At 31.0% G+C, this 16789-nt stretch overlaps 2 protein-coding genes across 2 annotated transcripts in view; one reads left to right on the forward strand and one right to left on the reverse strand.

The window, feature by feature from the left end:
- LOTGIDRAFT_228434 (hypothetical protein) overlaps positions 1 to 7687 on the forward strand; it is a gene marked incomplete at both ends in the record, with an annotated part of 9137 nt that extends 1450 nt beyond the window's left edge. The window contains 16 exons of the mRNA XM_009053510.1: positions 115 to 764; positions 1014 to 1661; positions 1994 to 2130; positions 2414 to 2620; positions 3044 to 3092; positions 3252 to 3413; positions 3645 to 3698; positions 3966 to 4013; positions 4285 to 4349; positions 4692 to 4775; positions 5087 to 5224; positions 5784 to 6247; positions 6509 to 6666; positions 6955 to 7041; positions 7221 to 7286; positions 7592 to 7687. Coding sequence (XP_009051758.1) covers positions 115 to 764; positions 1014 to 1661; positions 1994 to 2130; positions 2414 to 2620; positions 3044 to 3092; positions 3252 to 3413; positions 3645 to 3698; positions 3966 to 4013; positions 4285 to 4349; positions 4692 to 4775; positions 5087 to 5224; positions 5784 to 6247; positions 6509 to 6666; positions 6955 to 7041; positions 7221 to 7286; positions 7592 to 7687 — 3113 coding nt within the window. The remainder of the gene's footprint in view (positions 1 to 114; positions 765 to 1013; positions 1662 to 1993; positions 2131 to 2413; positions 2621 to 3043; positions 3093 to 3251; positions 3414 to 3644; positions 3699 to 3965; positions 4014 to 4284; positions 4350 to 4691; positions 4776 to 5086; positions 5225 to 5783; positions 6248 to 6508; positions 6667 to 6954; positions 7042 to 7220; positions 7287 to 7591) is intronic.
- Positions 7688 to 9122: 1435 nt separating this feature from the next.
- Positions 9123 to 16789, reverse strand: LOTGIDRAFT_181978 (hypothetical protein). Its single transcript, XM_009053511.1, has 17 exons — positions 16665 to 16789; positions 16009 to 16137; positions 15722 to 15793; positions 15318 to 15401; positions 14890 to 15005; positions 14532 to 14645; positions 14231 to 14318; positions 13146 to 13241; positions 12747 to 12835; positions 12274 to 12403; positions 11853 to 11994; positions 11394 to 11494; positions 11212 to 11256; positions 10848 to 10960; positions 10385 to 10507; positions 10041 to 10152; positions 9123 to 9708 (listed from the first exon to the last, which is right to left on the reverse strand). The coding sequence occupies exons 1-17, from the start codon at positions 16728 to 16730 to the stop codon at positions 9652 to 9654; spliced, it is 1677 nt and encodes a 558-aa protein (XP_009051759.1). The 5' UTR covers positions 16731 to 16789; the 3' UTR covers positions 9123 to 9651.

Here is a 16789-nt window from a genome sequence, read left to right on the forward strand (position 1 = left end):
CAAAATGAGGAAGAGACTGAGGATGAAGATTTTAACTTTGTTGTGGATGAAAATGCTCACCCTGGATTCCACTGGTTTATGGAAACTATAAAGCATGTCGTGAAGTATCTCCAGGAGTTAAGGAATGTTTGATATTTGAGACTGGAGAAATCAATAAGGAAAATAAAAAGTCTAGGATCAGGTCTGATTCATCCTCTACAGCATCTCCTGTAAAACCTGATTCTGACCCAAGAATCCCAAATTCACCTCAAGGACAAGAAGATAAGAAAGTTTTCAAGATCAACAAAGCTGCTTTAAATGATGGTGGTATTAGTATTCATCCAGATGGTCTTAATGAAATGGTTCACATTGCTTCTGAACAGACTGGAACAGAGATAAGAAATCCATCAGACACTCCAGAGCATGATGAAGAACTTGTCAGTGACAGCCAGATGCTGACTCATGAGACTTTCAGTCCCTCACCAAAAGCAGCAAGGCATGCCCCATCTTTTAACATAGATAACTATAATCATATTCGTAAGGATTTGTTCACCAGAAGAAGTGGGGATGAGGATCAGGAAGAAGATTATATTCCTGAGCAAGAGAATAAGGAAAACATTCCAGAGTCCAGATCAAAGAAGAAATCCCGCAATTCACCTTTAGGTCGACCACCTGCCGGTCGTGTGGTTCATCAGGAAGATGGCAGTAGGTATTCCCCCAATGTGGTTTCATCTCCACCAAGTTCTGGACCCATACCAGGTTTTAACACCATGCAAGAACAACAGGTGAGTCATATATTTCAAACTTGAGAGTTTCAAATATCCTTATGTCCCTAATTGTAAGTGTTCAAGAGCCATGTCAAAATGTATAACTTTGCAATAAATATGGTAAAAAATGCACGAATTTGGTTGAAGGACTCTTGAAGCAAAAGAACTGATATAGTGCAAGTTGAAGCACATTTATTGATGCACAGGAACATAAATTCATTTAATGTTTATTTGTCATTTTGATGATTGAAATTTATTGATTTGCAGGTGAATTGGTTGAGAATGTTTAAAGTTTTAGAAGACCAACACAGAACAGAATTGAAAGCTCAATATGCTAAACATTCACAGATGATTGAACAGATGCAGAATACGATGGAAACAGAATTAAAAAAGCAACAAAACAACATACAACGAAGACTTGAAGCTCATCGTGATGCCCTGACAGAAACAGCTCAAGATGAATCTAGTAGTCTCAGTGTATATGGTTATTACACCAATGATCCTGGAAATCTTCGAAGATCACCAAATAGGAGATCACCAAGATCAGGATCAGATGTCTATTTGTCTGCAGCTCGTTCACCTCGTGCTGATAGCTATCATTCTGATTCATCTGATATAGATCCTTTAGAGATTCGACGTAGAATGTATACCACCGGTAGCTCTAGGGCACCTGCTGGTATACCAGGCCTAGCCGATATATCTGATTATTCCACTCTTCCTTCCGATTCCTTCCATGTCAAGAAAACATTAGATGCTGAATACGATTCCACACAAACTTCCATTTTACTGTCTGAGGCACAACGTTCTCCCAGATCATTACTTGAAAGACCTCGATCAGCTGATGGAGGGGAGAGGTTATTAAGAGGTGGTGTCTACAGTACTCCCATGCCTATGTCTAAAGGCAGATCACCTCAGGTTAGTATTTTCTATATCCTGAGTGAATGACCAATCTTGAATGATAAGCAGCTTTGAAAGGCAAAAAAAAAAATGGTTTGTGGGTGCATCATAATTATATTTTTACTTTCAAATGCTTATATATGTAAGTACATTAGGGAAAGTCAGAGTTAAAAAGAAGCAGTAGAAATAAATAAGTTTATTGACCACAGACCATGTAACTGTCAGTGTCTATTAAGTTTTATTTTCAGAAGTGTCGTTTCTTTTGCCTTTTAGTATAGCACCTTTCAGTGTTTCAATGAAAGACTTTGGTAGATATAATTAGATCTATCTGGACCTGTCTTATATTTCAGACTGTGTATGATAGTGGAGTGTTAAATGATACTATATATAGAACTGGAAGTGGTACCAAACCATCAAAAACCACAGAATTACAATACCAGGGCCATGGTGATATTGGTACTGATGTAAATGAGGAATCCTTATACAGGTAAGATCAGATAAGGGATAATTTCATACATAACATATTTTTACAAAAAATGAAATGAAATAGTTCATTATGATTAGACAATTGATTGTTCACCTGTTCTAGAAAAAGTAAAAAAAGCTTTAAATACTAGCTGAAAATATATATGGATTATCCAGGAAAGATTAATGCCAAAAGGTTTTGTCAAGGATCAGTTGGTAGAAAGGATCCTCATGAATCTATAAACAATAGTTGTTTATTTCTTTCTTACAAATTTGCTATATGATATCTGTTTATATGATTTCAGTTCTAATGTGAAACTGCGAGAGAAACATGCTAAACATGTAGCTGATTTGAAAGCTTATTATGAAGAAGAAATCCAAGCATTACGTTCAGCATTAAGCTCCTCCCACTCTAATAAAGAGACACCTAATGAGAGAATATTAAAGGAAGATAATCAAGATTTACGTCGAAGATGTGAAGATTTAACGGATGAATTAGATGATGCTAATAAGTAAGTTGAGTCCCTTTCAATCATTCAATGATATATTAAATTCAGCATCACTTTTAGGTGAAATTGAAATAACTTCATGTGTCTTATTTTGAACAATGAAGACACACATGTACATCACTAATAAGGGAAACCTAGATTGAAAAAAAAATTCTGGCCTATCAAAACGTTGGCATGTTCCTTATTTCCGATGCAAATCAATGCTATCAGCATCTCCAATACACATAAAAAATCTTTTTACAATCCCTTTTACATTGCATACAATTGTTGAATAAATATCTTCCGGGTAAAAGAACACAGTGATTTGTACCATTTTCAAATATTGAATCTGCAATATCTGCATATGATGCTGATAGCTGAAATAATGTTCTTTCCATTAGAATATCTAATATATTAGACTTTATCTATTTAAATACTTCATTTCAGTTGTATTAGAGATTTAGAACAGAAAATTCAAGGACTAGAAATAAGAGCGGTAAGAATATTTGAAATTCAAATCTTTGTCTCAATTGACAAAATTTTAATAACTTTTTCTATCATCCAGCTTTAATATGAAAGAGTTTCTCAGACATCTATTGTGTGAATTATTTTAGGATTTCATGATTTATAAAGTTAGTTTGTTTATTATTTTCAGAATGACTATTCAGATCGGTATAAAGATTCTCAAGTGACTGTCTTGACGTTAAAGACTAGGTTAGAAGAATTACATAGTTATGCTAAAGAAAGAGATCACATGTTAGATAGTCTTGAACAAAAAGTCAAACATCAAGCCATAGCTTTACAAGACTCTTATAAGGTTAGTAAACTAACAAAATACTTTTATTATGAGTATCGGGTGCTCTTGACTAAACCCATTGAAAATGGTGATAACTTTGAACCTTAAGCCAAAGGTTTGGTAAGCGGTCAAATAGGAAGATATCTACAAAATAATATTTGAGTTGAATTTGTAGGGAGAAAAAGTGTTTTTAACACTCTACTCAATGCAGTAGTCAAAAAAAACCTAATTAGTGCTTATTCTGTATTACAGATTCAAGATGAGTTACAACAAACATCTAAACATGATCAAATGGCTTTACAGAGGGTGAGTATACCTTATTTAAATTTCTTTTTATGGCTTTTGTCTTTTTACACATAAAATTGTACATAACGAGCTAAAGTTTATGTAAATCCTTTAATCATCCTATTTGATTTGTCATATATTATATATATCATGCCATTGTTTTTTTCTATCTCACTCTCACGTCTAATAGCTTTATGGATGTTGAAAAACTAATCTGAAGTCACAAGCTATATTGTCTGACTGTTTATAATATTATTTGAATGATGTAAATATATTTATCTATTGTAGACATTATGTAAATATGAAGATCTTGATAAAGAATATAGATTATTGAAGGTACAGCATTTTCTTTCATTCAGTCATTCTTATAATAGATGTGTTTCTCTTTTTTTAACTTTTTTCTGTTTTGAGAGTCCTTCTTTTGTAAGGAAAATATTAACAATTTAAGGTGGAAATCCAAAACTCAACTTAAGATTATTTTAGTGCTCCAGTTATCTGATTGGTCAATGTCTAAAATTGATTTTGAAATTTTAAGATTTGAATAAATTCATCAAAGCATCTTATGATTTTTGTTGTTGTTAAATTTTCTTTGTTTATTTGATTTCAGGAATCATTTATCAGTAAAGAAAGAAGTTTATATGATGCTAGAGCAGAAATATCTGATTTGAACAAGTAAGTCCTTAATATAAGTAAAAAAAAAAAATTCACTAACTGCTAATAAATCTGTTCTCTTGCTAGGTTTTTACACGGATACTGGCCTTTCAAACATGAAGACCAGAGGCTAAAGATATTGTATATTAGGAGAAGAGTGGAAGTCCATCCTAAACAATACCATATAATTCCACAAATAGTGCTCATGTATAATGCGCATCCCTTCTATCCATAGAATAAATCTGAGAAATCTTTGTTACTGTGATTAATGCGAACCCCATCCTGAAGAAAAAATGATGAAAAAGTTTTATATGAAATAGTAATGATAATAATCATATTATATGTGATCATTATTTTTATCAGAACTGTTTCGAGATTAGAATTAAAGAACAAACAACTGATGAGAGAAAATGATAATTTATTACATAAATCAGCTATAGCCATGAAGTAAATTCATTTTCTTTTTGTACAATTATTCTTCATAATGCTCTGTTCTGTTTAAAATGGACTGACATGATGTTATGCCTAATTAGTACTTCAGTAGTCTCCCATCTATTATAACAGTTGTCTGATTAGTTGCAAGTTGAATTATTATTTTAAGGAATTTAAAAAAAAAAAAGATCCAATATCATGACAACTCTCTGATGTTTTATCAAGAGCCAAAATCTTTTTAGAGCCTGCCATGAGACTGATCTTAGCTAGGCCTACTTTTCTAACCACAAATAGGTTTGAATAATAATTGGCTCATTGTTTTGCAGTATGTCCTCAGCTAAAACTAATTATGAAGAATCTTACTCATTACCTGAACAATCCTCCGAACAATTCACATCCTATATGTCTAACCATTATGATAAAAATACTGGTCCCAAACGCCACGATAATTATCAAGACTCTAGGTAAGATATAAACAATTCACATCTCAAGGTAGCTTTAATTTCTTATTAATTCACCAATGTTTTCATTAATCCAAGGTAGTAAAAATGTGCAATAAAGGTTGTTCAAAGTCATTTTATTGCCTCTATCAAGTTGAGCTCCCCATATAAATATATTTCAAATTTCCAAAAAGGATGGAAATGAAATACTTACTGTACCAAATGACAAAAAGAATTTATTATTCATAATATATTCTATATTCCTATATAGATATAGGAATACTTCCTCTTAGAAAGAACATCAATTTAAATTCTCAAACTTGGTCAGTAAGAGTTTATATTCATAATTGCACTTATCTGGTGTGAAAATTATACAACAGAGAGCCTCTTTAATCTGTTTAATCCATAGAAATAGATTTTGAAACACTTAAAAAGGCAATCCATAGAATACTTACTTGAGTTATTGAGTTATCAGATTATACAAGGATTCTGATGTCAACTGATCAATATATGCTCTTTTTGGCTAAGTTAGGAAATTTAAATTTATGTTCATCATAAGAGATAGTTTGACTTCTCATTTCAGCCATTACAACGAATATAATTTAAAAGTTGATTTGCCAGATAAACCTAAAAATACTCGAGTTTCACCATTGATTAAAGCTGAACAAGAATTAATCAAACTTCAAACAAACACAAACTTATCAGACAATTTAGATTTCAAAACCCAGAAGAAATTTTATGGAAGTGATAATAACTATCCACCATGTAATCGTGATATTGCTTCTGGATCACGAATCGACATCAAAGCACCTGGCAAGAATGGTGATATGTCTCCTGGAACTAGAGCAACTTGGAACAAAGGTCAGCCAAAACGATCGAATTTAAAAGCACCTGTCAAAGATATGTCTACCCCAAGTCGATTTGATGTCAGTGTTAAGGAAGTTGGTGGTAATGGAAAGGAGAAGAAGAAAGTTGTACAAATTCAGGAGAAGAATCGAACTAGATCTCCAAGAAATGGTTCAAATTCACCTGCACCAGTAAGAACAGGTGGGTCTTGAGGTTATACTTTTCAAATCATCTTCATGTGTCTCTTCTTATCTGAATAATATATTTCAGTATAAGTCATTGTAATATTGAGAGGTTTTTATAGGCACAAGCCTGTATCCACTCAATTCACTTCTGAATAAAATACCATTGAATACAGAATAATACTTTCAGATATTTTGTTGTCCCCTCTCAGTATTGTATTTCAAAAAGTCAGAGAGTGGACATGGAAAATATGTCTATTTTACTATTGAATTTTTACAGTAGGAGATGAAGTAAGTAGGAAACTCAATGGTGTTGATGAAACCTTGGATAAAATTCGACAAGGAGAGGTAATTAATAATTGGAAAGGAGATAACTCTAGCCAAATATCATCTACATCATTTAGTACAAAAACAGAGTCAGTACCTGTACAAGCCATGGTAAGAAAAAAATCAATTTTGTGTAAATATTGTTGTTGTTCTGGTTGGTGACCTAAAGGCTGATGTGAACCGAAGTCATATCCTATTACCTTATTTCATATATATTCTAGTAATTGGCATTTTGAAAGGTTTGAATAGAAAATGTGAGTGATCCTGGCACACATATCTGGACAATTCTATGGGGGGACCATTGAGTTCTTAAAAACCTTGTGCTGTAAGCCCCATTGACAATCTCTGCCACTGAAGTTAATGATTGATTAAAATTCCATACATGTTTTGAATTAATAGACTCGAGAAGAGAGAATTAAAGAGAGGTTACAAATGATTCAACAACAGGAAAAGAGATATGATGAGTTAACTATAGAGAAAAGACAGGTAGGATACAAACACTAAGTAAAAAATCAATTCAAAGTAAAAGAGACTCTAAATACTGGCATTTACTGTTGGCATGGAATTTATGAATAAATGCAGTTAACAATAAACAGTTCTTTAGATTAAAATTTTATGACAAGATGGTAGATAACAAGTCTAAATGATTTTTTTTATATCTTTAGTTGGAGTCAGCATTAAATAGAATACCAATCCATGGTCGAGTTGGTCGCAAATCTATTACTGAAAAGGTGAGTGAATAATGTTGTCAAAGACATCATATTAAATTCAAATTGAATGAGCCTCAGGAAATCTATTTTATCTGAGATTAGAGAATATTTTTCTGAACAGTGTTAGATATCTCCTTTAAGGTATTGACTTGCTTATTTATTGTTGGACTGATTATAAGTTTATTTTTTAAAAATAGCACAGGACGGAAAGTTGTCAGTCTTGGTGACAGATAAGCACAAGATCCAACTCAAATCCACAACGCTTTTTGCAAGGGCTACAAATCTTTCATAGTATTGTTAATGTACATACTAATTTTGTATTTTAGGATGATTTAGAGAAGAAGTTAGAGAAAGTTGAACATGAACTAGGATCAGTCAGAATGTCATTACGAAAATATCAAGTTTTAAAGTCATCACGTTAATTTTGGTTATTTTCACGTTTTAGACCCACCTTCACTTTTACTTCTTCTAGTCTTTGTACTTAACTGTGATATTGTTAGAACTTTGACATCCAGAGTGTAAACCAATCAGAGTGAGAGAATGGCCAACCTGTCTAGATACTCATGTTTCTGATTGGTTGAAGCAAGAAACTTGGTTTGATGATAAACCAATGAATGCCCTTCACATAGTGCTGTATTATTTTCCTTGTTGCCTTTTATTTATTTGAGGATTTCTGCTAAGATTCTTAGTTATTGATATTTTTTATTCGCTCATTACAAATTGAGCATTTTATATTGCATTTTCACATTTTTGTTACAGTTTGTAAGTTTATATGATGCAAAGCAAATCAGTGTTAACCATACCCTTATATTATATTGTCTTCATTTCATTATATATACTCTTAAAGGGTGACACATATTCTTATATACATATATTAACCTCATATAAAACTGCACAAAATATTTATACATCATTTAAAGGGAATGCTGTGGTTTCTTCTATAATTTAGTAACTGAAGAATGCTTTGTGCTTACAGTTCTAATGGAACTAAGTTACTTAGTGACATTTTAAATCCCATAATACATGAAGGGGAAAGGCTATGTCAATTACTTTCTTAAGTAAGACATACCTCATATTCTCCTATTTCTATATTGCAATTATAAACAGTATTATTATACAGATGTATTAGTTTCTAGTATTTATAGAATAATATCCACATCATAGCCTTCATATTAGTATCACATCTTCAATAGCTCCAGTCAAAGTAGGATTAAAGTATTGAGTAACTGGCATTGGTAGAGGTTATTATCATAGAAAGATAATGAAATGTAGGGTCAAATGAATTATATTAATCTTTCAACTAGTGTGATTCCTTAAGTTAATCTTTCTCATCATTTTATTCATTCATTTTCGTAATAATTGAGAAAGGTTTTTTTTTTAAGGATTGAAGCAAAAAAATTTGAAACTTGTAACTTGCCATGAGATGTAATTTCTTATCTGACAAACAGTATCAGTTGTCTGAAAAGAAACAATGCTGTTAGTATCAGAAAATGTTGAATTATATATGTAGCAAGGTTCATGACTGTGGCATAACCCCTTCCAAGTCAGCCTATGAACTTCAGCCCACCCTAGTACATAATATATAAGAGAAATATAAGTTGAGCACCAAACCTTCATACATTATAACTGATGTATATCATTGTCTTATTTATTTGTCTATTGAGTTATGTATCATTCAAGTCAGCATAATAAGGCAGGTCTGAACATAATGCCTATTAGGCACTCAGATTTTACAATGTGACATTTTGAAGCCTGTAATGTTACTGAAGTTTCTAATTATTATATTCAGTCCCTCACTGTCTGACTAGTCTTGGTATGTGTATGATTTCAATAAAGAAAATTAAACTATAGATATTTATTTAATTATTTTATTGAATATTGGTAACTGAGTCATCAGTTTCATTTTCAAATAACAAAAGTAGTAGAATTATACTACCGGTATAATATGTTAACTCTCAAAAAGGGAAACCAAGGTTCATGTGAAAAGAGTTATTAAACCTCCAGATTGAAAGAATGAAGGATGTGTATACTGGGGTATATGTATACTTTCTATGTAAATCTATGACATAATGAATGTAATCTTGAAATTAGAACAGCATACACAGTCAAATTCATTTCACAAAACTGTTATCTCACAGAACTATTTTTCTGTGACGGAGTCAAATATATCTGAATCGAGTAGATCTTCTTCTAACTTTCAACATAAATTATTATCTTTATTCTGCAACAGTTGACATGAAATCAGCTGCTTGTCCACGGAATATTTCAAAAGTAAACTCTTGATTTCTGCTGTAAACCACAATCAATTATACAATCTTGTACACCATCCACAATATCACAATATAAAAGCTGTTTCAATGATTGAAATCATGATTCAGATCCAGTGTCAATTTAATTCTGCTTCTGACCAAGTACTATCTACATCACTGCCTTCAAATTCAATCTGTAACAAAGTAAATTTTTTCATGGAATGTTAATTATACTATGTTGAATTCACTACTTTCCAATTTCACGCAATCTAGCTTTACTTTTTTTCACTGACAATCCAAAGATGGAGTCCAACAGTATAATATAGCCCATACGTATACAATTTTTGGCAGGTGAGTAAAATGATTGAACATCGACTTCAAGTGAACTAACATTATCAAAATGAACTAAGTTTGTGTGTGTTATTTACACATAAGAGCTAAACCAGCCACAAGAAAACATTTGAAGTGTTAGAAGTGACTACCACAACTACATGCATTACAATACTTATTGGAATAAGTAACTTACATCATTATCACTGCCTCTCATATCTTCAGCATCAGTATCAGTTTCTAGATCTACGTTCTGTTTCTCAACTCTTTCTATTCCTTTCTTAGCTCGACTACAGTTTGGATCTATCCTGTAATACATTTACTATCTCATTAAATACAACAATAAAATTGAATATGATCAGCTTAAATTATATGATTCATAAATGGCAGCCAGAATTCATACTAAAATCTTGGGAAAGAACCTTGGACAAGTGAGCAAGTCTGACTCCTTGGTGGAGAAAGTAAAATAACTCAGTTCTGGAAAGTTCTACAAAAGGTTGAAGGTTGGTGAAATTAGGCAACAAATGAAAGGAGACTTACTCTAAAGCACTGTGATACTGAACTAAAGCGTTAGCATATGAACCAACTTGAGCTAAGAAATCACCTAACAACTGATGTAATCTGGCTGTACTTTTTGATTGAAATGATAGCTGTTTCTTTAATCTGAAAAAGATAAATATTTCAAAACAATTTTTTTTCCCAAGTAGTATATGGGTAAGTAAAAAGATCAATGCCTAGAAGTTGGTTCATGAAACATCCGACGGGATCCTAATCCCCAAGTAATTATACACAAGACATACATTCGGCCCTTTCAGATAATCTTAATGGAAGGGGTTGTGATATGATACCAGACATATCAAAATAGCTGACAGTGGTATCAGAATTTTTCTGTTTAAAGTCTAGTGAGGGTATCTAATATGCTCGTAACTGGTTAAAGAGCTGTGGCACGACATATACATGTATTCTGAATATTTTTGAAATGTGATATCATTACAATACTTACATGTCAATCCCCTGTTGATAAGCTTTTTCCTGCATCAGTATTTCTGCTGTGATATACACTGCTTCTACATAGTTAGGATCTAATCTCATAGATCTTTCAAGATATAACTTAGCCTATAATAATCAAATGGCTTCAATAGCTGTATTTATCTTTATTTTGCTATGATTTAAATATATATTATAGGATCTATTATAGATGTTTTTATAATGAACTTCATACTGACTTCACTGTTTGAAATAGTAAACCAATAAATATTTTTCAAAAGTCATTATGCAGCCATATAATATGATTCAATGTAAAGTTGTCATGTTTTAAAGATACATCCAACAGTAAAGTAACTATATATAAATTAATAATATCTTACCTTAGTGATTGTATTGGGATCCTTTGCTAAAACTGATGCTGACAGCTAAAATAACCCAATAAATAATTACAATAATCTATATGAATAACTTGGTGTTTTGGCATTACTTATTTTTTCATTTATTTTTTTGGGGATGATAAAGAATTTACATTATTAATTAATGAAATACTGGTAAATCTTACAGTAAAAGTTCTGGCGCTATTTCCTAATGTTCTCATAGCTCTACCACACCATGATATAGCATCTTTATTTCTTCTGGTTATCATATAACAGTTTATTAACCCTAAAATATAACATGGTTAAAGTAGTGTAGTATATTGCTAAATAATATACTAATATCATGATAGTTACCAGTATAGGAATTTAAATCTTAGACTTATAATAGCCTCATCAAAAATACCCAAATTATCATGATAAACTGTCATATTTTTGTCCAGATAAGTGCATCTACACATGCTGAACAAATAACTTAATATTTCAAACAGGTGGTTTTATTTCATGTCATTAAATACTTGGTTGTGTATTGATAGACATTTATAGTTTTTCTTACATTTAAAATTTTTAGATAGAAAAAAAATGTTCTAACAGGAAAATAAAATGTTGTAATTGACTAGAGACACTATAGATATAAATGCCATTACCTTGATATGCCTCAAATCTATGAGGAGCTAATCTCACTACTTCTTGAAAATGGAATATAGCATCTTGTGTTTTCTTTAATTCTACTAGAGTTGATCCCTTTAATAGAAGAGCTTCTACTAACTTTGGTTTAAAATTAAACGCCTGAAATAAGGAAATTAAACATTTCACTACTTTTTTTTAGAAATTAGGTATCATACCTTTCCAATAAAATCGAAAATAAAAGAAAACTATGCACTGGAAAGTTGATTTTACTATTTACCATTAAGGGTTATGAAGATATATCCCTACCTCTATATTCCTTTATTATTTCATTAAAAATGATAGACAATTCTTAAGCCAATACAACTATCAGAGGCCAGATAAGAGTGTGTTATTGTTGACAGTCAGTCCGTATAGCAATAACCTTGAAAGAGCACTAACCTTAACACCAAAATAAAGAGCTCTAGTGAGTTTATCTCGTGTTCTACTAGGACATATTAAAGAACTGTAACCTAGTGCTATCCATGATTCTGGTACTGTTTCTGATATTGCTATTAATTCATGAGCTAATCTGAAATTATAATCAAGCATTTCCTCTTTAACTAATTTTGTTACACAGTAGTACTGAAAATCAATCTCTGATGGCTTGTTAGACATCATATGTTTATATACAGTAGAGATGGGAAGTGCCATGCAGTGAGCATACAGCCTGTAGCACATGGGGCCTCTTTTAATTCTCTCCCAATTTGTCCCACTAAGACACTTTTCCCGCATTTGCAACTCCTGCCGACAAGGGGAAACCTGTATCATCTAGACATATGCCCCGAATGGATTCTGCCCTCTCAGGTAAGCAAACTCTCTACGGGTTCCAAGTACATTTAGTACAGTGTTAAACTATCTAGAGTAATACCTACCCCTGTAATTCATTAAACTTCTTCTCTCTAGCTAATATATAGGCATACAGATCTAAATTCTTCATATAGAATGGATCAAGGGCTCTCACCTGAAACAAAGTCAATAACATAAACATATTGGCTTTGAAATATTAAAAAAAACATTGAGTCATTAACATATTCAAATACAAAAGTTATACAAATTTATGAATAGCAATTTATACCTCTCAGTTCTTTTGTGACTCCAATTTTATCAATTTAATTTATGCAATCTAATTATTTTCCCTTCTTATATTAAGCTTATAGACAAACCTGATATCAGTTTTAAAAATGTACTTTGTAACTAACATCAAGTTCTATCAGCAACATACTCTAAATTCCTTTAAAATTCCTTTAAATTACAAATTTAAAAAAACATACCCTTTGAAACAATAACATAGCTTGATGATAATTTCCATCATAAAATCTGGCTTCACCAATAGCACTGATAATAGGTACACAATCTTTAATATTTAACTGAAATAAACAATAGAAAACATCTAGCTCAGTGATGTTTGTAGTAAATCATTTATAGTACACAATCTTTAATACCTAACTGAAATAAATGTCAGAATCTATATTAATGATGTTTGAAATAAATCATTTATAGTACATAATCTTTAATATTTAACTGAAATAAATGATATAATCTAGCTTAGTGATGTTTGTAATAAATCATTTATAGAACACAATTTTTAATATTTAACTAAAATAAATGATATAATCTAGCTTAGTGATGTTTGTAGTAAATCATTTACAGTACATAATCTTTAATATTTAACTGAAATAAATGACAGAATCTAGCTTAGTGATGTTTGTAGTAAATCATTTATAGTACACAATCTTTAATATTAACTGAAATAAATGACAGAATCTAGCTAAGTGATGTTTGTAGTAAATCATTTACAGTACATAATCTTTAATATTTAACTGAAATAAATGACAGAATCTAGCTTAGTGATGTTTGTAGTAAATCATTTATAGTACATAATCTTTAATACCTAACTGAAATAAATGTCAGAATCTATATTAATGATGTTTGAAATAAATCATTTATAATACATATTAACTGAAATAAATGACAGAATCTAGCTAAGTGATGTTTGTAATAAATCATTTATAGTACATAATCTTTAATATTAACTGAAATAAATGACAGAATCTAGCTAAGTGATGTTTGTAGTAAATCATTTATAGTACATAATTTTTAATATTTAACTAAAATAAATGAGAAAATCTATGTAAGTGTTTGTTACAAATCGTTTATACATCAGTCTTTAATATTTAACTGAAATAAATGATATAATCCATATTAATGATGTTTGTAATAAATCATTTACAATGCACAAAGTTAGTGATGTTTACTATAAATCATTCATAGTACAATATATAATATGATATTATACTGAATTAAATCATAGTAAATTTGGGGCCACAATTAGTCTAATTTAAAGTAATACACATACCTTTGATTCCATCAATTTCAAGGTAGAAACAGCAGAGGGATATTCTTTAGCAGCTAAATATGAATGTCCTTTGATCCAGATAGTCAACCTAAAAAGTATAATAAATAAAACAAATCAATCTCTTATCAAAATGCCCTTTACCATCATCTGAGACTATCACTTTTTTAGGCGATGTCCATTAAGTATGAAACAATTGTATTACGATCAGTCTGCTCATGGCTCATGATAGGGTTGGCACAAAGCACAATTTTCAGAAAGTGGCATTAGCATCCTATTTTTTGAAATGTTTTGTCATACTTACCAATCATAATTTGTACCATGAGGTAAACTGTTCATAACTAAAGCTTCTACATCAGCTGATTTCATACCTAATGATAATAAACCATTGATAGCTTCTAATGCCATAGGATGTTCTCTGAAAATACAATTTGGATCTTGGAAATTCTGTCTCACTTTATGATTTAAAATCAAACACCATGTTTTTAAACAATTATTTAAATTACTGTTTCTTCTGATTTTTTTCATCTTTTTTAATTCAAATTTCCAGACTCTTAAATATCAGTTGTTATATTTTTTTGCAAAGGATTATTGCAGGTTTATTACCAAATTTTTTGTCAAGAGTAAACTGATCAACAGCCACTTAATTTACATCAAATTACCTGACCACTTCTTTATAACAAGTAATAGCTGATCTATCTCTACCATCTTTTAAATATAACTTAGCAAGAGCTGAATTCACTTTACTATTTCTCTGTTTACTGTTAATACTCTCCAACTGAAATAAATTACATACAGTACTTTGGTTCCACATAAGTCAAAAATGAACACTTAATTTAGCATTACTGCATACATTCAATTTTTTGGTACAAGAACAGTATGAAAAGGAATATTTAACTTGATGCAGATTTGTATTTATTTTTCATATTTTCATATTTTGTCGTTGATCTAAGCCTGACCTTTCTGTACTAATTTGTCAATCATTTCAAGCTCAAGGGAACGCTTCTAGATTCAATTATTGAAAAAGAGTTTTATTTAATTGCAGAGTTCTTTTTCTACCAATTTCTCTTGATTAAGAAATAAAACTTACAACATTCAAGGCTTCTTTATCCTGATCCATTTTAGTCAGACAATTATATAATCTACATTTTACCTCTACATCTGATGTTATATCCTGAAAAGATGTTTGCTGTTTCAATAACAGAATTTGTAAGGTTGTGATATTTCCAATCTGATTAAAACGCAAGTCTGAAGGTTTCTTTCACATATTTTCTAGATCCATGATCTGATTGAATTGTTATACATCTCACGTTCTTTTCATTAAAAATTCAACCAATGAAATCCTGTGTTCAATAAAAGATTTTGCTACTATATGTGACAAATCATGGGATATTCATTGCCAAGCACCACATCGTTTTTGAGTCTTTGCCATAAAGTATGAATTACTGGGTTTAAATTCTAACAAATTACTTAATTTATCAATGAAAAACTCACCATCACTGTACCACATTTCCCTTTTGTTTTGTTGATAGTTTTCTTGAACACTAGTGCTTTGCGATACATGAACTAAAATAAAAAATAAAACATGAGAAAAACAAATTATAGGCCTACACCAATCTCTTTCAAATAGATTCTTGGACAAAATCTAAACGACATCAAACACTGTTCCAATCTCAAGGAGGGGAAAAGTTATAAACAAATTACTCATCTTAAATCTATTCTGATACCAGTATATCACACTCAACTACCTATTGATTACATAGACAAAAATAAGATCTCACCTCTGATTTTTTGTATTCTGCCAGTTGAAGGAGAGAATCCCCTAAATAAACTAAACATTGATATTTCTGTGATGGTGATAGTAATTCAGCTTCTGTGTTGTTATCACATAATGTTAAAACCACACTGACCTAAAAAAAATATACAAGTTTATTACAATACATTTAAGACATGAATCAATGGCCTTGAATTGCCTTCAGAAAGCTGTAGCAGAAAAGAAATCAATGTAATTGTGTATATCTTTGGCTACAGTTAGTAAGATTTCCTTAACCAGATCTTTACCAAGTAAGAAGAGTTTTGAGTCAATTCATAAAAAAATGATTGGAAAAATTCAATTCTGCAAATAGTGTAGATCTAAATGTCATAAGCTTATACAAGACAGAGAGAGTAGTTATGAGATGGAGTTGTTGATTAAAACCCCAGTAACCTTCACTGACGACCCAGTGGGAAAAGGCACAACAATGTCTCATATTTCAATCTATATTGGCTATGATTTACTTTCACTCTAGACCCCTGACGTGAGTAACTTATAAGTTAAATAACACTAATTTCTCATTTCTCTTCTGTCCTGTTTTGATTTCTCTACTCTAGTCTCAGAGAACTTGCAAGTATCTCAAACACACCAAGTTTCATATATAAGCCATGAACTCGGTCTTACCAACTGCTTCAATTCACCAAACAACTCTGATTGATAAAGCTGCTTGATATTATCAAATAATGTCATTTTTCTGACTTTCTATCCTGTTTGAAATTGAATTTTGACAAGTTGTTGCTCTTTAAACC

This window comes from Lottia gigantea (genome assembly GCF_000327385.1).
Source record: "Lottia gigantea unplaced genomic scaffold LOTGIsca_2, whole genome shotgun sequence".
In the NCBI taxonomy this organism is placed as follows: Eukaryota; Metazoa; Mollusca; class Gastropoda; family Lottiidae; genus Lottia; species Lottia gigantea.